The sequence below is a fragment of the Coregonus clupeaformis genome, chromosome 34, assembly GCF_020615455.1.
Source record: "Coregonus clupeaformis isolate EN_2021a chromosome 34, ASM2061545v1, whole genome shotgun sequence".
Taxonomy (NCBI): Eukaryota; Metazoa; Chordata; class Actinopteri; order Salmoniformes; family Salmonidae; genus Coregonus; species Coregonus clupeaformis.
This window is the reverse complement of record NC_059225.1, coordinates 15,782,941-15,808,982: the sequence shown is the minus strand read 5'-3', so window position 1 is coordinate 15,808,982 and position 26,042 is coordinate 15,782,941. Positions and strand designations below refer to the sequence as shown.

General features: G+C 41.5%; 1 protein-coding gene across 1 annotated transcript in view; it reads left to right on the top strand.

Annotated features, from left to right (window-relative positions):
• Positions 1-1,663: 1,663 nt before the first annotated feature.
• Positions 1,664-26,042, top strand: part of LOC121549880 (dipeptidyl aminopeptidase-like protein 6) — a 335,968-nt gene continuing 311,589 nt past the window's right edge. Inside the window, exon 1 of the mRNA XM_041861836.2 lies at positions 1,664-2,257. Within this exon, the coding sequence (XP_041717770.1) occupies positions 2,201-2,257 (57 nt within the window). The 5' untranslated portion in view covers positions 1,664-2,200. The remainder of the gene's footprint in view (positions 2,258-26,042) is intronic.

Here is a 26,042-nt window from a genome sequence, read left to right as displayed (position 1 = left end):
TCTAAACTAAAGTATTTCGCAAATAGTACGCAGAGTCAGTAAGTGATACTGTTTGTGTACCCCTTAGTTTACTATGGCCTGGAAATCTTGTGGGGCCGTTTGTTGGTGCAAATTTGTCTAAAACAGGTGTTCACAAAAACCTTGAGTCTCAACATAGTCTTTTTTTAGATAGTGTGGAATTTAGCCAAAACTTATAGATGCTGTGATTTGGGAATAGATTGGTCCTCTCGTCTGATTAATTGGTTCCGTACAGCACCTGCTGATTTTACAGTTAATTCTGCGCACAGGAAAAACATCATAAGCTCAGCAATCCATAGCGCTTTAATGGTAGGAGAGTCGAGATGCTGTGGAGAATGAGAATCCTCAGCGGGCAGAGTGGGAGGCCGTTCAAATGCAGTTCAAATCCAGCTTCTCATTGTGACCTGGTATCCTTGTCTGATGTTATGCTTATTTAACCTCAGCTAACGTACATACTTTTTTAAACTTCTCATTCATAAAAAAAAAATTTGTGTCAAATGTGACGAAAAGGATTAGGATATTCTGATGCTCGCGGTTGTGTCCCTGGCAATGACAGCAAGGCTTAAATGGGTGATGTGTGTGTGCCTTCCCTAAGTCTCCCTGCCCTTGGCTGTCAAAACGCTGTCCTCTTCCTTTCTGAAAAGTAGCTCCAAGGACCCACTGTGTAACTTATCTGGGTTCTCACAAGACAGGGAGAGTTTTCAAATGTGGCTTTGCTCATATCAAATCCATGGTATAGTCCAATACAAACACGGAACATTCATTTCTGAAATGCTCCAGATGGAAATAGAGTTTACTAGTGCCAGGAGAGCAGAGATAACGTTGCGTTTAAATTATACTTTAGTAATTCAGCAGACACTCTTATCCAGAGTGGCTTACAGTAAGTAGTGAGTGCATACATTTTCATACTGGTCCCCCCGTGGGAATCGAACCCACAACCCTGGCATTGCAAGCCAGTCTAATACTTAATAATGAATGACTCATTGGCAAGCACGGAATGCTCTGGCTGGGTTGCTGATACAGATTTGAGTGACAACAACAGCAGTCACACCTGTCCTGTCCCTTTATTAGTTACTTCTCAGTAGTCTAATATTCTGTCCTTCCAACATTCGTTACACTTTATTGCTATTGTTATGCTCTAACATAGCATCCCATCAAAATAATGATTGTAAATGGTCAATTAATTAATCACTGGAGATATCAGATACGACTTATGATAGATTCCCCTCAGCTCATCTACTCAATCAGAAAATGAGGCAAAAAAGGTCATTCAAAGTATATTTACTTATTTTAATACATTCGGTTAAAAAAAAGGGTTGGCATTGGTGTGCAACCATTTAAGCCATTCTATATTCTAAATTACTACGTTTGTTGAGATACAGTACGTAGTCTACAGATGTGGTTACAAACACAATAGTATACTTCCTTATGCATGGTATTTCTATCCGCAGCGCAGTCATCTGCCCCCTCCGGTTTCTAGGTTCGCGTGCCACCTCTCGACAGAACAGCGAGTAGAATGGAAAAGTATATACGCAAGCATTTCCCAGCCCATGCGTTACAAACCAAGGCTGGAGTCAGCACAACGTCCATCCATGCATCATTCTTCGAAGACATTTTCGTGTAGCGGTCACACTATTGACGGTAGCGCCTTTCATGCGCGTGCGCTTCAGGTGCAGACCTGCTCATTCTGATATTCAAGGCATCTAAGTTTGTTTGGGATCTAATTTAATTTCGATTAAAAAGTGGATTATATAAATAATTCATGGGTAAACATAGGAAAGTGGGCCGTCTATGAAGCCATAGTGGTTTTCGTTATCTTTGTTGGCTTGATATGCTATTGGAGTTTGTTTCCAGCGAGAGACGTCGAGGGAGCTTTTGCCGCCAAATAAACGGTTGAGCTGTTTGCAACAACTGCGCAGGGTTAGTTTACACTCCTGTAAATATTGTGGAATACACTGTGGAAAACTTTGTTTCTGAAAATAGATATTAGCCTAGGCTATAGAACACTTTTTAAAACCAAGAAGATGCCAACTTAGGGAGAGCAAATAAAGCGGTCAATCAGCCTATATCTAGGTATGTTTTAAGTACCTGAGTTGTCGACAGTGAAAATTACCTTCATCCTGTAGCCTACTGTTTAGACAACAGCTTCTCTTTCATATCAAAGGAGTTTTACTTGTCAACCATGAACCAAACCGCAGGAGTAACACAGACATACCGGAGGTGTTCTAAAGCAGGAAAGGTAAGTCTTTGTTAAATTATTGGAAGCTGGTTTGGGGTTTTGCGATGTAGGCTATCACAACCAACCATCAACCACCAACTAAACTGAGAATATGAAGTTGTTTCAATATTTTCCTATGCTAGCACTTTACTACTTGTTTTTCAAAGTCCTGTTGTGGGGATAACACCCAGCTAGCAAATTTGGTACCATGGAAGTTGTGGGAACGTTTTTGGTTTCCCATTAGTTCTGGGAAGGAAGCCATAAGTTTCCTGACAGGTAAAATGAAGTAAAAATTTCGCCTATTCTGGGAATGTACATTTTTAGGTTGCAGGGAGGTTCTGAGAACGTTTAACTGGTTCGCTGAAAGTTTTCCTGTGAGGTTTTATTAACGTTCTGAGAACAGAAATTATAGGTTATTTGAAGGTAATTAAATAACACTGAGAACTTGTTTCAATAAGACTTTTAATAACACTGCTAGCTTAGTTTGGGTTAACTGTTTTGAACTCCATGCACAGATAGGACATGCAAATACATGCATTTTTTACTGTAGCACGGCGTCAGTGAGGTTCAAACCTAAGATCTTCCGTTCTCTATTCATGGAATTAGTCCTGTGCGCCACCAGGATGTTTTTTTTTTACTCATACAAAGCTGTTCATTTTAGTCTATTCAAACAGACCCCCAATTCAAAGGACACAAGCACTAATTAAGGTCAGGTGTGGCTAATTAGTGGGCACGGCCAACACACTTAACAAGATAGAGAATAGATAAGAGTTTTGTTGATGCTGAGAAGGGAATGTATATGTTTTTAAATAACATTCTTAGAACTTTCTTTGAACATTACTAATGTTTTCTTGTGTTTCATATGGAAAGTTTTCTGAGAATCTGACTTTAAATAGAACCATGAGGAAACCTGCAGAAAACGTTGTACTGAAATTCAAACAGAAGAACGTTGTTTCTTAACGTTCTTTGAACAATTTGAGAACATTACTTTAAATAGAACAATGAGGAAACCTGTAGGAAACCTTATGCTGAAGTACTGAAATTCCCACCTAAGAAACATACAGTGCATTCGGAAAGTATTCAGACCGCTTGACTTTTTCCACATTTTGTTATGTTACAGCCTTATTCTAAAATGGATTAAATAGTTTTTTTCCTCATCAATTTACACACAATATCCCATAATGACAAAGCAAAAACAGGTTTTTAGAAATGTTTGCAAATGTATTAAAAATAAAAAAACTGAAAGATATACACATAAACAGTGCATTCGGAAAGTATTCAGACCCGTTGACTTTTTCCACATTTTTTAATATAACATTTACATAAGGATTCAGGCCTTTTACTCAGTACTTTGTTGAAGCACCTTTGGCAACGATTACAGCCTTGAGTATTCTTGGGTATGACGCTACAAGCTTGGCACACCTGTATTTGGGGAGTTTCTCCCATTCTTCTCTGCAGATCCTCTCAAGCTCTGTCAGGTTGGATGGGGAGCGTTGCTGCAGAGCTATTTTCAGGTCTCTCCAGAGATGTTCGATCGGGTTCAAGTCCGGGCTCTGGCTGGGCCACTCAAGGACATTCAGAGACTTGTCCCGAAGCCACTCCTGCGTTGTCTTGGCTGTGTGCTTAGGGTAGTTGTCCTGTTGGACAATATAACAAATGTAAAATATACTGTGTCTGTATATAGGTTCAGAACTTTTCTGAAACAGCACAGTTAAATATATACACTAAAGTTCAAAAGTTTGGGGTCACTTAGAAATGTCCTTGTTTTCGAAAGAAAATCAATTTTCTTGTCCATTAAAATTACATCAAATTGATCAGAAATACAGTGTAGACATTGTTAATGTTGTAAATGGCTATTGTAGCTGGAAACAGCTGATTTTTATGGAATATCTACATAGGCGTACAGAGGCCCATTATCAGCAACCATCAGTCCTGTGTTCCAATGGCACGTTGTGTTTGCTAATCCAAGTTTATCATTTTAAAGGCTAATTGATCATTAGAAAACCCTTTTGCAATTATGTTAGCACAGCTGAAAACTGTTGTGCTTATTAAAGAAGCAATAAAACTGTCCTTCTTGAGACTAGTTGAGTATCTGGAGCATCAGCAATTGTGGGTTCAATTACAGGCTCAAAATGGCCAGAAACAAATAACTTTCTTCTGAAACTCGTCAGTCTATTCTTGTTCTGAGAAATGAAGGCTATTCCATGCGAGAAATTGCCAAGAAACTGAAGATCTCATACAACGCTGTGTACTACTCCCTTCACAGAACAGCGCAAACTGGCTCTAACCAGAATAGAAAGAGGAGTGGGAGGCCCCGGTGCACAACTGAGCAAGAGAACAAATACATTAAAGTGTTTAGTTTGAGAAACAGGCGCCTCACAGGTCCTCAACTGGCAGCTTCATTAAATAGTACCCGCAAAACACCAGTCTCAACGTCAACAGTGAAGAGGCGACTCCGGGATGCTGACCTTCTAGGCAGAGTTGCAAAGAAAAAGCCATATCTCAGACTGGCCAATAAAAATAAAATATTAAGATGGGCAAAATAACACAGACACTGGACAGAGGAAGATTGGAAAAAAGTGTTATGGACAAACAAATCGAAGTTTGAGGTGTTCGGATCACAAAGAAGAACATTTGTGAGACACAGACCAAATGAAAAGATGCTGGAGGAGTGCTTGACGCCATCTGTCAAGCATGGTGGAGGCAATGTGATGGTCTGGGGGTGCTTTGGTGGTGGTAAAGGAGGAGATTTGTACAGGGTAAAAGGGATCTTGAAGAAGGAAGGCTATCACTCCATTTTGCAACGCCATGCCATACCCTGTGGACAGCGCTTGATTGGAGCAATTTCCTCCTACAACAGGACAATGACCCAAAGCACAGCTCCAAACTATGCAATAACTATTTAGGGAAGAGGCGGTAATCTGGTATTCTGTCTATAATGGAGTGGCCAGCACAGTCACCGGATCTCAACCCTATTGAGCATTTGTGGGAGCAGCTTGACCGTATGGTACGTAAGAAGTGCCCATCAAGCCAATCCAATTTGTGGGAGTTGCTTCAGGAAGCATGGGGTGAAATCTCTTCAGATTACCTCAACAAATTGACAACTAGAATGCCAAAGGTCTGCAAGGCTGTAATTGCTGCAAATGGAGGATTCTTTGACGAAAGCAAAGTTTGAAGGACACAATTATTATTTCTATTAACAATCATTATTTCTAACCTTGTCAATGACTACATTTCATATGCATTTTGCTATATTTCCTATTCAAACTAATTTAATGTATGTTTTCATCGAAAACAAGGACATTTCTATGTGACCCCAAACTTTTGAATGGTAGTGTACATACTGAACAAAAATATAAACGCAACGTGTAAAGTGTTGGTCCCATGTTTCATGAGCTGAAATAAAAGATCCCAGAAATCTACCATACGCACAAAAAGCTTATTTCTCAAAAATGTTGTCCACAAATTTGTTTACATCCCTGTTAGTGAGCATTTCTTCTTTGCCAAGATAATCCATCCACCTGAAAGGTGTGGCATATCAAGAAGCTGATTTAATCAGCATGATCATTACACATGTGCACCTTGTGCTTGGGACAATAAAAGGCCACTCTAAAATGTGCAATTTTGTAACACAACACAATGCCACAGATGTCTCAAGTTTTGAGGGAGCGTGCAATTGTCATGCTGACTGCAGGAATGTCCACGAAAGCTGTTGCCAGAGAATTGAAATGTTAATTTCTCTACCGTAAGCCGCCTCAAACTTCGTTTTAGAGAATTTGGCAGTACAACCAACCGGCCTCACATCTGCAGACAACGTGTAACCATGCCAGCCCAGGACCTCCACATCCAGTTTCTTCACCTGCAGGATCGTCTGAGACCAGCCACCCGGTCAGCTGATGAAACTGAGGAGTATTTATGTCGGTAATAAAGCCCTTTTGTCGGGAAAAACTCATTCTGATTGGCCCAGTCATGTGAAATCCGTAGATTAGGGCCTAATGATTTTATTTCAATTGACTGATTTCCTTATATGAACTGTAACTCAGTAAAAAAGTTGAAATTGTTGCATGTTTATATTTTTGCTCAGTGTATATATACTATATACTATATATACAAAAGTATGTGGACACCCCTCCAAATTAGTGGATTCGGCTATTTCAGCCACACCCGTTGCTGACAGTTGTATAAAGTCGAGCACACCGCCTTGCAATCTCCATAGACAAACATTGGCTTACTGAAGAGCTCAGTGACTTTCAACGTGGCACCGTCGTAAAAATCGTCTGTCCTCGGTTGCAACACTCACTACCGAGCTCCAAACTGCCTCTGGAAGCAACATCAGCACAAGAACTGTTTGTCGGGAGCTTCATGAAATGGGTTTCCATGGCCGAGCAGCCGCACACAAGCCTAAGATCACCATGCACAATGCCAAGCTTCGGCTGGAGGGGTGTTAAGCTCGCTGCCAGTGGAAACGCGTTCTCTGGAGTTATGAATCATGCTTCACCATCTGGCAGTCCGACGGACGAATCTGGGTTTGGCGGATGCCAGGAGAACGCTACCTGCCCCAATGCTTAGTGCCAACTGTAAAGTTTGGTGGAGGAGGAATAAGGGTCTGGGGCTGTTTTTCAAGGTTCAGGCTCCTTCGTTCCAGTGAAGGGAAATCTTAACGCTACAGCATACAATGAAATTCTAGACATTCAGACCATTATTCCTCTTCCACCAAACTATATACACAAAAGTATGTGGACACCCCTTCAAATTAGTGGATTTGGCTATTTCAGCCACACCTGTTGCTGACAGGTGTATAGAATCGAGCATATATATAAAACTGCTAAATGGCATATTATTATTATTATTATTTGTCATGTGAATTTCTATCTCTAATTCAACCTAAGCTTGAATCATTACCAGAGGTTGTAAGGCTCTGGTTTTAATCATCAATGATTCAAGGTCCACAACCCACAAGTCTTATCTGTATTTTTATTCATGGAGAGAGCTCTGGCGCCAAAGACACAAACATACGATTTTATACCTCCTGGACTTGACTCCTCCCACCTTTAGGTGACTTTTCTAAACAGTTTCCGCCTTCCCCCTTGAATGTTTAGTACCGCCCCCTCTGTTAGTGGGTTGACACTACATGATAATTCTAACATGTATACTGTATTTGGGGTGAAATCCTTTAGTCATTATTCTTAAAATCCAAATTAATCTAACATTATTATTATTATCATAAAACAAAAATATAAATAATTTTACTGAGTTACAGTACATATAAGGAAATCAGTCAATTTAAATAAATTAATTAGGCCCTAATCTATGGATTTCACATAACTGGGCAGGGGTGCAGCCATGGGTGGTCCTGGGAGGGCATAGGCCCACCCAGTTGGGAGCCAGGCCCACCACTGGGGAGCCAGGCCCAGCCAATCAGAATGAGTTTTTTCCCCTCAAAAGGGCTTTATTACAGACAGAAATAATCCTCAAACAGCTGAATTTAAACTCCTACTGTGACTGTTTAAAATGGATATTGCATAACGACAAGTTTGTTAGATAACGGTGCTTGGCATGAGTTGCTTATTTGAGCAGCCTCAGATGTTTTGCAATTAATGGCTGTTTTTATTATGGATTGTATGTTACCATGCAAGCTCTTTCTCCCCCTGTTTTGCCGCAGCATTCAATAAGATGTTTATTGATCTGATGCATCCATGCGTAATGTATAAAACCTCCAAGTGACATTCCTCGTTATTTCTGCTTACCTTGTCACTGTTGAGCATGTTAATGATCATTACTGAAGTGTAAAACTATTGTAGGCTAGTGTATTATTTCCCTCACCATTAATTTATAAGTCACCTTGATGCAATTAAAAACCCTTAAGCACTCTTCATACTCCTCATCAGTAACAGTCAATGTGCGTAATCACCTGGCCTTGCTGTTCTACCAACTTTGTAAGGTAGGCTAACAACTTTAGTCATTACCTGTTGTTGATAATGTTTTTAAATATTCTTTGCACTGAGAGTTTTATTATGCAGATTGATTTCCTAGTAGCCTAATGTTTTCATGAGATGTTATCTCGACAGATATTTTTCTCCAGCTTGTGACCCACATTATGGAAGTGTGGGACTGAGTCACAAGGGAAAGGGGGAGGAGAGAAGGAAGGATGGTGTATGGGGAAGCGAGAAGGGGAAAGGGGACCTGATTGAGTCTGTGCTTAATGAGACCATTAGGGGGGACAGGCGCTCGGGTGAGAAGGGACCCCTCCAACTCCCTCTACATCTGCTAGAATGCCATCGCACTGGATTCACATAAACCTTTTCCAACAGGAGGGGAATAGGAGCTGACTAACCCTCTCCAGACACTTCTGTCTTCATCCAACAGTATCTATCACTTAGCCTACGGTATCATATGCGAATGGAACCCAGATTGTTTTGATTCCTATTGATTTCTATTAAAAACTTTCTGTTCAATCTCTCTGTAGCCATTCTATTTTCAGACTGTTGAAAGACACAGAGAGATCTCATCCGAGATTAAAGAAACACTGATTACAGTAGGACTGCTGAGTTTATAGTACTCTCTATAAAGGAAACACATCTCATTTCAGGTCAATATCTTATGACAAGCTTAACTTTGACGATTGTAGGAACACCTGGAAGTATGATGATAAATGTTTTATTAATTAGCTGTTCTGTTCCTTAGAGAAGGGATTGTGTTGTGCTAACTTTGTGGTGTACTTTAACCCTTAGAAACCTGGAACCAGTTCTCCTTGCATGAGAACATTTAAAGTGATTAGGACTGTCCAAGGAGAGCCCAACTAACATATTTCTGAAGTAACAAAACATTGACATGATTTTACTATACAAAAGATCTATGCAAATGTGTGCAAAACCCTTAGGCTGTGTTTACACAGGCAGCCCAATTCTGATATTTTTTTCACTAATTGGTCTTTTTACCAATCAGATCAACTCTGAAAAAGCTCTGTGAAAAGACATGATGTGATTGGTCAAAAGACCAATTAGTGGAAAAAATATCAGAATTGGGCTGCCTGTGTATACGCAGCCATAATGCCCGATGTCTTATATACGTCACAAACATTTAAAGTGACTATACTTCGCCAAAAATGAATATTATTCGTAGACAATTTACTTTGACATCTTATGAGCATTTTTTTTACTCTGGGCAGCTTTTTGCATGCATTGAATTTCAGAAACTTTTTTTGACAACGCACGAGCCATTCGGAGGAGCAGAATTCAGTTTTTACAGGCTGGTGAGACCAGACGTTTTCAGGTGTAATGTTTGATGGTGTAATTGCAAAGATTTTTTTATATTTTTTTATTTAACCTTTATTTAACCAGGTAAGCCAGTTGAGAACAAGTTCTCATTTACAACTGCGACCTGGCCAAGATAAAGCAAAGCAGTGCGATAAAAGCAACAACACAGAGTTACATATGGGGTAAAAAAAACAAAGTCAAAAAATACAACAGAAAATATATATACAGTGTGTGCAAATGTAGCAAGTTATGGAGGTAAGGCAATAAATAGGCTATAGTGCAAAATAGTTACAATTAGTATTAACACTGGAATAAATAAATATGCCATTTAGCAGACGCTTTTATGCAAAGCAACTTACAGTCATGCGTGCATACATTTTTTTTGGTGTATGGGTGGTCCCAGGGATCGAACCCACTACCTTGGCGTTACAAGCGCTATGCTCTACCAGCTGAGCTACAGAGGACCACAGAGGAATGAGCTACAGAGGAATGCTAGATGTGCAAGAGATTATGTGCAAATAGAGATACTGGGGTGCAAAAGAGCAAAATAAATAACAATATAGGGATGAGGTAGTTGGGTGGCTAATTTCAGATGGGCTGTGTACATGTGCAGTGATCGGTAAGGTGCTCTGACAACTGATGCTTAAAGTTAGTGAGGGAGATAAGAGTCTCCAGCTTCAGAGATTTTTGCAATTCGTTCCAGTCATTGGCAGCAGAGAACTGGAAGGAATGGCGGCCAAAGGAGGTGTTGGCTTTGGGAATGACCAGTGAGATATACCTGCTGGAGCGCAGACTACGGGTGGGTGCTGCTATGGTGACCAATGAGCTAAGATAAGGCGGGGATTTGCCTAGCAGTGATTTATAGATGGCCTGGAGCCAGTGGGTTTGACGACGAACATGTAGTGAGGGCCAGCCAACAAGAGCGTACAGGTCACAGTGATGGGTAGTGTATGGGGCTTTGGAGACAAAACGGATGGCACTGTGATAGACTACATCCAATTTGCTGAGTAGAGTGTTGGAGGCTATTTTGTAAATGACATCGCCGAAGTCAAGGATCGGTAGGATAGTCAGTTTTACGAGGGCATGTTTGGCAGCATGAGTGAAGGAGGCTTTGTTGCGAAATAGGAAGCCGATTCTAGATTTAACTTTGGATTGGAGATTCTTAATGTGAGTCTGGAAGGAGAGTTTACAGTCTAACCAGACACCTAGGTATTTGTAGTTGTCCACATACTCTAGGTCAGACCCGTCGAGAGTGGTGATTCTAGTCGGGTGGGCGGGTGCCAGCAGCGTTCGATTGAAGAGCATGCATTTAGTTTTACTAGTGTTTAAGAGCAGTTGGAGGCTACTGAAGGAGTGTTGTATGGCATTGAAGCTCGTTTGGAGGTTTGTTAACACAGTGTCCAATGAAGGGCCAGATGTATACAAAATGGTGTCGTCTGCGTAGAGGTGGATCTGAGAGTCACCAGCAGCAACAGCGACATCATTGATATACACAGAGAAAAGAGTCGGCCCAAGAATTGAACCCTGTGGCACCCCCATAGAGACTGCCATAGGTCCAGACAACAGGCCCTCCGATTTGACACATTGAACTCTATCTGAGAAGTAGTTGGTGAACCAGGCGAGGCAGTCATTTGAGAAACCAAGGCTATTTAGTCTGCCAATAAGAATGCGGTGGTTGACAGAGTCGAAAGCCTTGGCCAGGTCGATGAAGACGGCTGCACAGTACTGTCTATTATCGATCGCGGTTATAATATCGTTTAGGACCTTGAGCGTGGCTGAAGTGCACCCATGACCAGCTCGGAAACCGGATTGCATAGCGGAGAAGGTACGGTGGGATTCGAAATGGTCGGTGATCTGTTTGTTAACTTGGCTTTCAAATACTTTCGAAAGGCAGGGCAGGATGGATATAGGTCTGTAACAGTTTGGATCTAGAGTGTCACCCCCTTTGAAGAGGGGGATGACCGCGGCAGCTTTCCAATCTCTGGGGATCTCAGACGTTACGAAAGAGAGGTTGAACAGGCTAGTAATAGGGGTTGCGACAATTTCGGCGGCTAGTTTTAGAAAGAAAGGGTCCAGATTGTCTAGCCCAACTGATTTGTAGGGGTCCAGATTTTGCAGCTCTTTCAGAACATCAGCTGTCTGAATTTGTGTGAAGGAGAAGCGGGGGGGCATGGGCAAGTTGCAGCGGAGGGTGCAGAGTTGGTGGCCGGGGTAGTGGTAGCCAGGTGGAAAGCATGGCCAGCCGTAGCAAAATGCTTGTTGAAATTCTCGATTATTGTAGATTTATCGGTGGTGATAGTGTTTCCTAGCCTCAGTGCAGTGGGCAGCTGGGAGGAAGTTCTCTTATTCTCCATGGACTTTACAGTGTCCCAAAACTTTTTGGAGTTAGTGCCACAGGATGCAAATTTCTGTTTGAAAAAGTTAGCCTTTGCTTTCCTGACTGCTTGTGTATATTGGTTCCTAACTTCCCTGAAAAGTTGCATATCGCGGGGGCTATTTGATGCTAATGCAGTACGCCACAGGATGTTTTTGTGCTGGTCAAGGGCAGTCAAGTCTGAGGAGAACCAGGGGCTATATCTGTTCTTAGTTCTGTATTTTTTGAATGGGGCATGTTTATTTAAGATTGAGAGGAAATTACTTTTAAAGAACAACCAGGCATCCTCTACTGACGGAATGAGATCTATATCCATCCAGGATACCTGGGCCAGGTCAATTAGGAAGGCCTGCTCGCTAAAGTGTTTTAGGGAGCGTTTGACAGTGATGAGGGGTGGTCGTTTGATCGCGGACCCGTTACGGACGCAGGCAATAAGGCAGTGATCGCTGAGATCCTGGTTGAAGACAGCGGAGGTGTATTTAGAGGGTAAGTTAGTCAGGATGATATCTATGAGGGTACCCATGTTTACGGATTTAGGGTTGTACCTGGTAGGTTCGTTGATAATTTGTGTGAGATTGAGGGCATCTAGTTTGGATTGTAGGATGGCCGGGGTGTTAAGCATATCCCAATTTAGGTCACCAAGCAGTACGAACTCTGAGGATAAATGGGGGCAATCAATTCACATATGGTGTCCAGGGCACAGCTGGGGGGCTGAGGGGGGTCTGTAGCAAGCGGCAACAGTGAGAGACTTATTTCTGGAAAGGTGGATTTTTAGAAGTAGAAGCTCAAACTGTTTGGGCACAGACCTGGATAGTATGATAGAGCTCTGCAGGCTATCTCTACAGTAGATTGCAACTCCACCCCCTTTGGCAGTTCTATCTAGACGGAAAATGTTATAGTTGGGGATGGAAATTTCAGAATTTTTGGTGGCCTTCCTAAGCCAGGATTCAGACACTGCTAGAACATCAGGGTTGGCGGAGTGTGTTAACACAGTGAATAACTCAAACTTAGGAAGTAGACTTCTGATATTTACGTGCAAGAAACCAAGACTTTTGCGATTACAGAAGTCAGCAAATGATAGCGCCTGGGGAGTAGGAGTGATACTGAGGGCTGCATGGCCTGGGTTATCCTCTACATCACCAGAGGAACAGAGGAGGACAAAAAGATCGGCCACCCGGTGGTGCCAAATGTGTTTATTAGGACCTCTTCTTGAAGATATTGGGTTCATTTTATGTATTGTTCGTGTACAGACACTTTACCAGTTGTTTAAACACACTAACCAGGTTTCCATCCAACCATTTCATTCGGAAGAATTACCTAACGCATGAAAATTAATTACCTGACGCATGAAAATTAATTACCTGACACATGAAAAAGTCAGGACCGGGCTGATGGAAACAGGAAATGCTGGTACAATTTTATAAATCTCAACAGACAATTAGTTTGTTCGACATGATGGGATCTTTTTGTGTCGGTTAAATTAATTATGCGAAATATTGATATAATAACCTTCATATCAAAAGTAAACTTGGAGTCACGCGATATGTTGTGTGGTCCTCCATAGATTTGTAACGATTGTGGAATTTTGGGTAACGATTCATTGTCATGCAAACTTTTAGTTCACGGTTATTGTCCATAATTAGGACTTGGGAAAGCATGCAGTTTATTAGGCTACAGATGAAATGAACTTCACAGGGTGGTGAAAATGCACAGTGGTGTGCTTGATGCTCCTTTCCAATAAATATTGAGGGCCTTATTCTGGTGACATGATGATCGATGCTTGGCTGCCTTTTCACAAATTTAAAAAATCTTGCTCTTATCCATAATAATCTCATCATGTAGGTAGCTTACCCTTACTGTATCTGCCAGCTGTTGGCTAGAGTGCACATGCCACGACCACATTTGCTATGTATAACAGTTTTTGTGTCAAAACCATCAGTAGCGTTAAAAATGCGAAGGAAACCCATTTAACTCTTATTTATTATTCTGCACATGGGAATTTAACTGCAAAAGTTATTTTTATGTGCACTAGTTCATCTCGCACAGTCTTTTATCTGCAATAAGTCAGTTTGATGGAAACACATCTCTGGTGGGAAAATGCCTATATTGTTTTATGCAGATTTTAGAATATTCGCATGAAAATTGGCAATTGGATGGAAACCTAGCTACTGTGATATAAATAAGACATTGGGCTTTAAAGGGTTAAATGTTGAGCTCTAGTCTAGATTTCCACTCCTGCCCTAGAGCAACTTATTGAGTATAAGGTTAAACTTGAGTGTTGGATTCTAATTTCAAGTTGTTCCTAGCCTACCCCCAACCCCCAACCCCCTGCCCATAACCCCTCATGGATCTCAAAGGACAATAGATGTTATCAGCAATATGGTATAAGCTCCACCTAGAATTTTGATTGACCAGGAAGAGTTTACACCATATTGCTACAACGACCTATCAATGTTTATTTATATACATTAGGGAATCATTGGGCCTAGGGATAGGAGTGAGTGAATGGATTTGAAAAATGCATAGGCTTTTGAAAGTGTCAGGATATTCTCCCAAGTGACTGTGAGTAGCATAATCAATGATGGTGCACTGGCAATTGTGGATAGGCGGCAGAGACTTTTAAGTCTGATAAATTTAGGCCCTGTTCTGTTCAGCTGAGCTTTGGTTGGACTCATTAAACCGGTTAGATAGTAACAATTTAAATAGTAGAGCTGACTATTCAATTTGCATGACCTTCATCAGTAGACATGACGTCTCCTCAGATCCACTGTGACCTTTTGTCCAGGGGTCTCACCTCCTGCTTTGACAGAGCTCAGCTGACGTGACCTTTTGTGTTGATCAGCATGACATCACTGCTCCCCCATCGCCCTGTATTTCTCTTCCACACTCCCTCTGTCACTTGCTTATCAAATAGTGGATATCATTACACCTTCATCATTCTCATCTCTACCTGTCACGAACTGGCTCGTACCGGCTCGTAGCCCATAACAAATAGGGAGACAACGTGGAGACAAGGAATAACTCAATATATTTATTAACTAAAGAAAACATACAATTAACAATGGTGTGTGTAGTCAGTAGTGTAAGTGAGTGGATGCGTGCATAAATGGGATAATGAGGAGTGTTGAAAGGGGCCAAAACCAACCAACCAAACAACCAACCAAAATCCAACAGTGTGTCTGCATGGAGAGAGTCTCCACAATTAATGGGGGAAAGATGTATTTATCATTTCTCTGACGGCCCTCCGCCCACCGACATCCTATTAAGGAAAACAAGAACAAAGAGAGAATTCCGCAGACAGAGTGGGAGGGTCGTCACATACCTGTCCTGCATTGCCTGCCCTTTAAGAATATCTTCCACCCAATGATGTCCTGAACCCTGTTTGGAGGAATTGAATAGACATTATTGTATGTCCTAGGGGTGCTGACTCTATTTCACTGACTAATAGAAACAACCACCAGAGGTCCCCATTGTAATATGTGCAAGCATGTATTGAGGCAAGCTACTGTAAAACGGTGAAAACCCATTTGCTGTGCTCTGTGAAGATCTCCTTGCATTTTCCATCCTGTTGATTTAATTGTATGATGTAACCTTTTATGGTAAATGGGAATAGGCCTAATCTGAATTTGTGCTCGTTTGCATTATGTAGTTGTCTGGTCAGAAATATGCAGAAGGTAGGTTGTCTGGTCAGAAATATGCAGAAGGTAGGTTGTCTTGTCAGAAATATGCAGAAGGTAGGTTGTCTGGTCAGAAATATGCAGAAGATAGGTTGTCTGGTCAGAAATGTGCAGAAGGTAGGTTGTCTGGTCAGAAATGTGCAGAAGGTAGGTTGTCTGGTCAGAAATATGTAGAAGGTAGGTTGTCTGGTCAGAAATATGTAGAAGGTAGGTTGTCTGGTCAGAAATGTGCAGAAGGTAGGTTGTCTGGTCAGAAATATGTAGAAGGTAGGTTGTCTGGTCAGAAATATGCAGAAGGTAGGTTGTCTGGTCAGAAATATGCAGAAGGTAGGTTGTCTGGTCAGAAATATGCAGAAGGTAGGTTGTCTGGTCAGAAATGTGCAGAAGGTAGGTTGTCTGGTCAGAAATATGTAGAAGGTAGGTTGTCTGGTCAGAAATATGTAGAAGGTAGGTTGTCTGGTCAGAAATGTGCAGAAGGTAGGTTGTCTGGTCAGAAATATGTAGAAGGTAGGTTGTCTGGTCAGAAATGTGCAGAACGTAGGTTGTCTGGTCAGAAATATTTCAGAAGTTAGGTTGTCTGGTCAGAAATATTTCAGAAGGTAGGTTGTCTGGTCAGAAATATGCAGAAGGTAGGTTGTCTGGTCATAAATATGCACAAGATAGGTTGTCCTGTCAGAAATCCCCTGTCCTCAGGTAGTGTTTTTCTGCATATATTGGCTACGTTTCAAACACATAAAAGACAAACCCTCCTCCACTTACCTTCGCTGTATGCCCTTGGGGGAATCCCCGTGGCCATCTTTGTCGTCAAGCAAGGGAAGTTGAATGCACCAATTTGTAAGTCGCTCTGGATAAGAGCGTCTGCTAAATTACTTAAATGTAAATGTAAGTTGGCAACGTAAGCCCCTCAGCCCTCGTTTTTGATAGAGTTTGCGAGTGTACAATTATGTTCACTCCGGGGCCTGAAACGCCCCATAATTCAATTCACGACGATTGTACATCCACTAAAAAAAGTCAGCCAAACTTAAAACCAACATTAATATGGAGAACTTAAAATACAAGTGTAAATAAAAACGAACGTAAATAAAATTGTGCTACTAATGCACATGACGGCTCAAACACGTATCATAAAAGTAATTATGTTTTTGTTTGGTTAGCTTTTGGAAATGTTAGCTTGCTCATACAACTTTCTCTGACATTACATTTAAAAATTTTTAAATTTTTGTCATTTAGCAGACGCTCTTATCCAGAGCGACTTACAGTTAGTGAATAAATTTTTTTAATTTTTATACTGGCCCCCCGTGGGAAACGAACCCACAACCCTGGCGTTGCAAACGCCATGCTCTATCAACTGAGCTACATCCCTGCCGGCCATTCCCTCCCCTACCCTGGACGACGCTGGGCCAATTGTGCGCCGCCCATGAGTCTCCCGGTCGCGGCCGGCTGCGACAGAGCCTGGATTCGAACCAGGCTCTGACATCACACTTATACATTGTAATTTTCAATTTACCTGATATAGTCGGACGGCTAACATTCGATGTCTGCGGATGCGTTGTCTTCTAGCCAAGATATGAAATGCAATCATAATTGACTGTAGTGCATATAAAGCACACACACAGCTACCGGTGGTTCCATGATGACTGAAAACACTACCGTGGGAAGAATGAGTGACACATTTCCGGACAAGAGCGGTCCATTTAAAATGAATTAATTCTTCCCTCGCCCCTTGCCCTGGAAGTGTCAACTCGTCAGACGTCATGATACGTCATTAGAAGTGTACACTTAATTTGAGGGCTGAGGGGAGAGGGTGATTGGAATGCAGCCATTGACTCATTGTTGTCACTGCTGGACGTACACAACCGGTCAAAAGTTTTAGAACACCTACTCATTCAAGGGTTTTTCTTTATTTTTACTATTTTCTACGTTGTAGAATAATAGTGAAGACATCAAAACTATGAAAGAACACATACGGAATCATGTAGTAACCAAAAAAGTGTTAAACAAATCAAAATATATGTTTATATTTGAGATTCTTCAAATAGCCACTCTTTGCCTTGATGACAGCTTTGCACACTCTTGGCTTTCTCTCAACCAGCATCATGAGGTAGTCACCTGGAATGCATTTCAATTAACAGGTGTGCCTTCTTAAAAGTTAATTTGTGGATTTATTTCCTTCTTAATGCGTTTGAGCCAATCAGTTGTGTTGTGACAAGGTAGGGGGGGTATACAGAAGATAGCCCTATTTGGTAAAAGACCAAGTCCATATTATGGCAAGAACAGCTCAAATAAGCAAAGAGAAACGACAGTCCATCATTACTTTAAGACATGAAGGTGAGTCAATACGGAACATTTCAAGAACTTTGAAAGTGTCTTCAAGTGCAGTCGCAAAAACCATCAAGCGCTATCTGTTCTACCATCATTTAAAAAGTGTCATTATTCAAATAGTGAATTTCAAGCATTATCATCTTTTAACATCAGACAGCCATACACTCCCATGTGAACTCCAAAGTTGTAATTAGCTGACTCAGTTTGAGAGTCATTTTGGAGCTATGCTAATCTTCCCATCTTCAAAGATATCAAAGCTTAGAGAAGGCCCTTTATTCTCCCTAATTACAATGTTATAATGAGATAATAAAAGTTTAATTTTGTCTCTCAGCTGGGACACATAAAAACAAAATAAATGAATAGCCTCACGCAATGAATATGTATTAACTGCTGTTTTCCAAAGACAGATCACCAAGCAAAGTCTTCAGCTACCATCTACTGAAAGCACATATTGAACTTTCATCAATTAAATGATCTGAAAGTGCCCCAGGCCTATTGTCGGTCTCTTTCAAAACTATCATTACATATTTAATTATAAAAAGCCATTTGTTTCTACAATTATCGATTTCACATTAGAATATACAGATGCATTGCTTTGGAATCCTTTTGAACAAGGAGTTATTGGTGATCAATAATCTTCTAAGGAGTACAGAAGTGAAACTGAAGAGGTGTTAAGGGTTGAGAGTGTACTTCTTAATTACAGAGGGTTTGTTGGCCAACAACGAGGCATAACACCCGCAGAACTGTGCCAGATATCGATCCTTTTCTCATTACTCAGTTGGCTCATTGTCATGTATAGTTATCACTCCCAAGTTCCACACCGGAGTCTATGGAAATGACCAAATTATATTTTGTTTTGCGAGTGCAGACAGATGAGGTAGTTAGGTGGGAGGCGCCCATCTCCATCTTTCCACTTCTAAATCAGATTTTTTTTTACAAGGAGTACGTATGCGCCTAAGTTGATAAATGTAGGCGCACACAAAGACATTTAGGAGCACAATGAAGAATATGTCAGGTAGTAAAGCTAGAATCCTAATTTTTGTAGGCGGACTGGTGCTCCTAAATTAAAATTCCAGGTCGCACAGCAAAATATTTAGCCGCATATGTGAGTAAATGGTTGCACTGTAGAGCCCTGCATTAGCAGTCCTCTCGTTCTCAGTAGCCCTACATTTTTCTGCTCATGATGGGATTAGTGGGAGCCGTGCCATTGGCTAAATGGAGTTAACGGCCCAGATGTCCTAGTTACCTTTCTTGTCTTTGATGGTGATCTTCTTCTTCTTCTTTTTTTCTGTCATCTTTCAGGGTTACATAAATTAGATATCTCAGATTTTAGGGGGTGTTTATAGCCCACAGAAACCTAAGCGCTTACAGGGTATGTTAGATTACTTGCATGCAGAGAAAGAGGTGCCAATAAAAGTAATCAATTGATCGATATACTGTATAAAGTGATACTTTTATTATGAATCTGCTGTGTTGTTGTCCAGCTACACCAGTGTTACACCTAAAGCACGAAAGCACTTGGCATTAGTTGGCAACAGAGACTGCTTGAAAGGGGCTAACAATCTCAGGTAGAGTGGATGCAGTGATTTATATGCATAGCTGACTGCTAAATGTGCTGTACCAGCACCCCAGTATAACACTGCCCATACACTTCATCATCGGTGGCTACTGCCATATTTTGCTTTGTGCACCGAGGCTTGTTAAAACCGTCTGTGCCAAGTGTGGTCTCTGAAGTAAAGGGACCATTATATTGTTACCATTATGCTTTGACAAGAACACACATACATCGAGCAGCTGCCAAAGCAATTGTTTACTAGAAGGACCTACATCAGTTTTAGTTTAATTAAAACGACAGAAACACCACACACATTGCACACACACACACATTGAAAACACACACATTACTCACACACACAGCACATACACACTCACTAACTGAATTGCTGTTAGCGCTGGTGGTCCCTGTGTTCATGTCACTTGGCTCCTCCAACTTCAAATGGACTTGTATCCTTTGCTTGAATGACACCACTGGGAGTGTAATCGTGTGAGTCACTGAGACCTCGCTGGCCCTCTGAGTGAACGGCTGCCTCCGCAAAACGCTTAGGTCATGACAGACCTTCTGGCGGCGTATCAAAACCAGTCAACGAGGCCGGAGAGACAAATGGAGCTTCAACAATAAACATATTTGATGGAAAGAGAGAGTGAGAGAATAGACATGCACTGGACCAGAAAACCAGTCAGATCCACTCTGTCTCAAGAACTCAACACCAGTTATGACAGAGCTAAACCCACTATGAAGCATCTCCCCTGTGGCAGGGAGTCAACCCAGCCGTTTCATCTGCCCAACTGTTTCATTGGACACCATTTTGGGTTACTTACGTTGTAGTCACTCTAACACAACAATTCTTCAAACCCTGGATAACACAGAAAACACTTTATACAGTTATACAGTTGTAGACCAGTGGTTCCCATACTTTTTCTTCCAAAGATGGTCTAAACTGCATGCAGAAGTTTTGTACTGTAATAATTTGTCTCCACAGAACACAAATGTGAAGCGCTCCTGTTGTTTGGAGACTGAGGGTGTTCAGGTCAGAGTAAGCTTGCCCTCTGCTGGTTAAACGGACACATCAGCTGAAGAGTTTGACAAACATCTCTTAATAATAGTGATGGGGGAAAAAATCTATACAGTTACATATCGGGGTATTATTTTTGACGATATATCGTATGGTATCGTTTTGACAATATCTACATATAATTTTTGCGCCATCTTTTTAAATAGGGAGCCAATTTGTTTCCAGCACTTTTATTTCAATGACTGATCAAACATCATTTTCTCATAACTCTCTCTTGTCCCTCTGCAGCAGAGATATAGTGAGCAATATGTTTGAATCGCAATAAAATCACAGTACGATTCGCAATACATAATATTATAGAATAGTGAGAATCGCAATACATATCGTATCGGCACCTAAGTATCGTGATAATATCGCAATTCCCAGCCCTACTTAATATGTTTACCCTGTTCTTTTATAAAATATTCTTTATAGTTACCGACATGTTCTACGGTTGGTCTAGAAATGCTGAAAAGATAATCCACAAAAACTAGGATTTCATAATGTCAAGTATTCTATGTGACCCATTTAGTCTTTTATGGAAGATCATTTGATTATCTGTATTATTTATTAGGTACTAGCTTTGTCTTTACAGTGATTGTTGAATTCAATATAATGTAGTGGAGTGTAGCAATACAGGACAATATTTGTGAGTTCTCAAATTTCTATGTAGTTAATCAAAAACATATTGACCATACCTATCGTGATACTGTGTAATGTAATTCAGATGTTAGGCAAAACAAATGTATTTCTTAGGATACTCACCAGATCTAATCAAGAGGTCTTAATCATATTTTATTCATTCAGTATTTGTTTTGTTTTTATCTCTCATTAAAGGCAAAATACAAAATGGAGATGAAAGATCTGCTCTGTAGCTCATGCTTTTGATCCTCATATTGCAAGACGTCACGTCCAACGTAATTAACCTGATTTGAAAACACTGATAAACAACAAGCCAGCAGAAGGAACCAGAAGCTTTAGTACTGTATTGTATAAATTAGAAGCAGCACAGAATCTGCGCTGTCTGTTTGAGAATTCTGATCATATAGATGTAACGTATTCACATACCCATTATAATGAGTTTTAAACTATATGGCAAAGCACCTTTTTAATGTGGAAATAATCTAATGAACAGTGGTACAGTGGGGGAAAAAAGTATTTAGTCAGCCACCAATTGTGCAGGTTCTCCCACTTAAAAAGATGAGAGAGGCCTGTAATTTTCATCATATGTACACGTCAACTATGACAGACAAATTGAGAATTTTTTTCTCCAGAAAATCACATTGTAGGATTTTTTATGAATTTATTTGCAAATTATGGTGGAAAATAAGTATTTGGTCACCTACAAACAAGCAAGATTTCTGGCTCTCACAGACCTGTAACTTCTTCTTTAAGAGGCTCCTCTGTCCTCCACTCGTTACCTGTATTAATGGCACCTGTTTGAACTTGTTATCAGTATAAAAGACACCTGTCCACAACCTCAAACAGTCACACTCCAAACTCCACTATGGCCAAGACCAAAGAGCTGTCAAAGGACACCAGAAACAAAATTGTAGACCTGCACCAGGCTGGGAAGACTGAATCTGCAATAGGTAAGCAGCTTGGTTTGAAGAAATCAACTGTGGGAGCAATTATTAGGAAATGGAAGACATACAAGACCACTGATAATCTCCCTCGATCTGGGACTCCACGCAAGATCTCACCCCGTGGGGTCAAAATTATCACAAGAACGGTGAGCAAAAATCCCAGAACCACACGGGGGGACCTAGTGAATGACCTGCAGAGAGCTGGGACCAAAGTAACAAAGCCTACCATCAGTAACACGCTACGCCGCCAGGGACTCAAATCCTGTCCAGGCCCGTCTGAAGTTTGCTAGAGTGCATTTGGATGATCAATGTCATATGGTCAGATGAAACCAAAATATAACTTTTTGGTAAAAACTCAACTCGTTGTGTTTGGAGGACAAAGAATGCTGAGTTGCATCCAAAGAACACCATACCTACTGTGAAGCATGGGGGTGTAAACATCATGCTTTGGGGCTGTTTTTCTGCAAAGGGACCAGGACGACTGATCCGTGTAAAGGAAAGAATGAATGGGGCCATGTATCGTGATATTTTGAGTGAAAACCTCCTTCCATCAGCAAGGGCATTGAAGATGAAACGTGGCTGGGTCTTTCAGCATGACAATGATCCCAAACACACCGCCCGGCAACGAAGGAGTGGCTTCGTAAGAAGCATTTCAAGGTCCTGGAGTGGCCTAGCCAGTCTCCAGATCTCAACCCCATAGAAAATCTTTGGAGGGAGTTGAAAGTCCATGTTGCCCAGCGACAGCCCCAAAACATCACTGCTCTAGAGGAGATCTGCATGGAGGAATGGGCCAAAATACCAGCAACAGTGTGTGAAAACCTTGTGAAGACTTACAGAAAACATTTGACCTGTGTCATTGCCAACAAAGGGTATATAACAAAGTATTGAGAAACTTTTGTTATTGACCAAATACTTATTTTCCACCATAATTTGCAAATAAATTCATTAAAAATCCTACAATGTGATTTTCTGGATTTTTTTTCTCTCATTTTGTCTGTCATAGTTGACGTGTACCTATGATGAAAATTACAGGCCTCTTTCATCTTTTTAAGTGGGAGAACTTGCACAATTGGTGGCTGACTAAATACTTTTTTTCACACACTGTATTTGCATATAACATTCTAATTTAAACACTAATTTAATCTGTGCCGTTACAGAAGTGTGTAATCACTTGTGTCCAGAGACTGGTATGTCATGACTCTACATGGTGTTTTGTGGAGAGGTGTCCTCATCCAATTGCACTCGCAATCTGTAGCCTTTAATTGAAATGCATAGCATGCCCCCACAGCATACCCATCTTCATATAACTGCTGCTGAGGATTTTATTGACTTATTGCGAAATCACTGGTGTATAACTGCACACGGTTTGGCTGCCCGCATGTCCCTGCCCGTTAAGAGATTTGTGGCGTATTATGGCTGAACTCCGCTGGTGTTCTACACAACCCCAAATGAGCGGCCGTTCCACTTGACAATGAACGCTCGCGCCCGAACATAAACAACTTTTTTTTATTGGCCCGGAGGCAGTGTTCTCCCAATCAATGTTTTGTAAATAATCTGCAGGCCTGCAAACACACCTTGATAACTGGTCTTGTAGTCGAACCTATGTGACCAAACCCAAATCAGCCTCTTGACACCGGTTAGGAGGGAAGGCCAGTAGTGTCCCATCCTGCTAACAGTATCGAGGGTCACTGTCAGAGAGGAGGATTTAGAGCATGGCATCAATTACCTGTCAACATTTGAGATACACTCCTAACTGCCACGCAGTTCATGGTCAAAACATAAATTAAAAAATAATAAATTCACGCTGACATATTCCCCTAAACCAAAGTGTGCAGGTGTAGCATAGATGGTTCCGCGAACTATGATAATTTAATGAGTAAATTTGCCTGAGACCTGAAGACTTGTTAGCCTGCCAAGCTAATGTCTAGGCTTTAGCTCAACAGGTTAACACAGTCGTGTGACATGTAGACAACCCAGGTTGAAACTCAGTCCTCACACTATCGGTCAACTTGTTGTATTGGTATACCGTTTGTCTTCAGTCTGCAGACTCTGTGGCTACCTTGGCATTAAATAAGTGCCTTCAATTAGTCCCTCAATGATTTTCACCCCCTCAGCTCTGGGACACTCTTGAAAATGGTGAAGGATGTGTGAAATTAGGAGAGGGGTAGGGAAAGTGGATAGTAGAGCCTTGTTTGGGATTGGCCAAAGATCTCAAATAAGCCTGAAATTATCTCACATATACACACATAGAAAGTCGAACAGGTATGCAGGTGAGACTTGGAAAACAACTCAATCCCCACTGTCCTTTGGGATAACCATTCACTATCCTGCATGTTGGAGCTCGAAGCCTAAGATTTTCACTGTACCCTGCAATCACACCTGCAACCCTGTAAATGTGACTATTAAACACTATGAATCTCTGAATCTGAATCTCTGAACTGATTTATTTTATGAAGCTGGACTCCTACAGATGTAGGATCTTAATTTGAGCCAGTTTGCTACAGCTGGAAAATAATCAGACAGCAACAGGAAATGTGAATTATTTGGTGGATTATAATTAATGGACATTTTATGTAGGGGTTGATACATTTTTTGTTAGGGCAAATAAAGTCTGATATTTTAAAGTGGAAATTACAAACTTTAGAAGCCTTTTTAAACCACGAATACACTACAAGTTTGCATTTCCTGCCGTGCAGGAAAATTCTCATCAACAAAAGAACGATCGAATTAGGGTTCGACATCTGTACCAACAACAGCACAGTCTGTATGGTTTTGTAGCTGTATCATTATTTCATTCCCACTACCAACCCACTGAGGGAGACACACTAAGGTTGAGCTATATCTTTATTTTCTAAACAAATCTTATGTACCATCCTAGATTTTGGGGAGTTTGGGGAATTCGCAAAGAAGATATAGGAGATCAATAGTTACTTGGAGGTGGTTGATAGAAAACTCCTGTCATCCATCAATCTCGTCTTGATTTATAATTTACTTCTAGGAAGACGGCCGACTGCTTTGAAGTTAGACTCCAGCCTTTGATTTCCAGAGACGCTATAACATTTGTAATGCTGTGGGCCATTCTTAGATATGAAGCCACTCTCTTTTTATCCTGGCATATTGGTTGACTTTGTACTGTATTTGTGTGCAGTGCTCTCACTCTTTTGAACAGGCTACAGTGTTATGATATCCGTGAGGAGATTTTCACAAAGCTCAGGGTTTTACACATACACTCACACATCCTTGCTGATCATTCAGTTTTGCCCTACTTTTAATTATTTACGAGACATTTTGCAGTAAGTGTGGCGTGTGCTAGGGCACGCTCTAAGGTGTCACTAATTTGCATGCTGAAAGCGATCGGTCTGATCGAGGCCCCCAGTTTACCTCCCGAGTATGGAGAGCGTTCATGGAGCGTTTGGGGGTCTCGGTGAGCCTTACCTCAGGGTACCACCCGGAGAGTAATGGGCAGGTAGAACGAGTCAACCAGGATGTGGGTAGGTTTCTGAGGTCGTATTGCCAGGACCGGCCTGAGGAGTGGGCTCGGTACATTCCCTGGGCCGAGATGGCCCAGAACTCTCTCCGCCACTCCTCTACCAACCTAACCCACTTCCAATGTGTATTAGGTTACCAGCCGGTTCTGGCACCTTGGCAGCAGAGCCAGATCGAGGCCCCTGCGGTGGATGATTGGATAAGGCGCTCGGAGGAGATGTGGAACGCTGCACACGTCCACCTGCAGCGGGCCATCCGTTGTCACAAGGCGAGCGCCGATCTCCACCGCAGTGAGGGGCCGGTGTACGCACCCGGAGATCGAGTCTGGCTCTCTACCAGAAACCTACCCCTCCGCCTGCCCTTCCGGAAGCTGGGTCGGCGGTTTGTGGGGCCTTTTAAAGTCCTGAGAAGATTGAACGAGGTGTGTTATAGGTTACATCTGCCTGTTGAATACAAGAATATTAACCCCTCGTTCCATGTGTCTCTTCTCAGG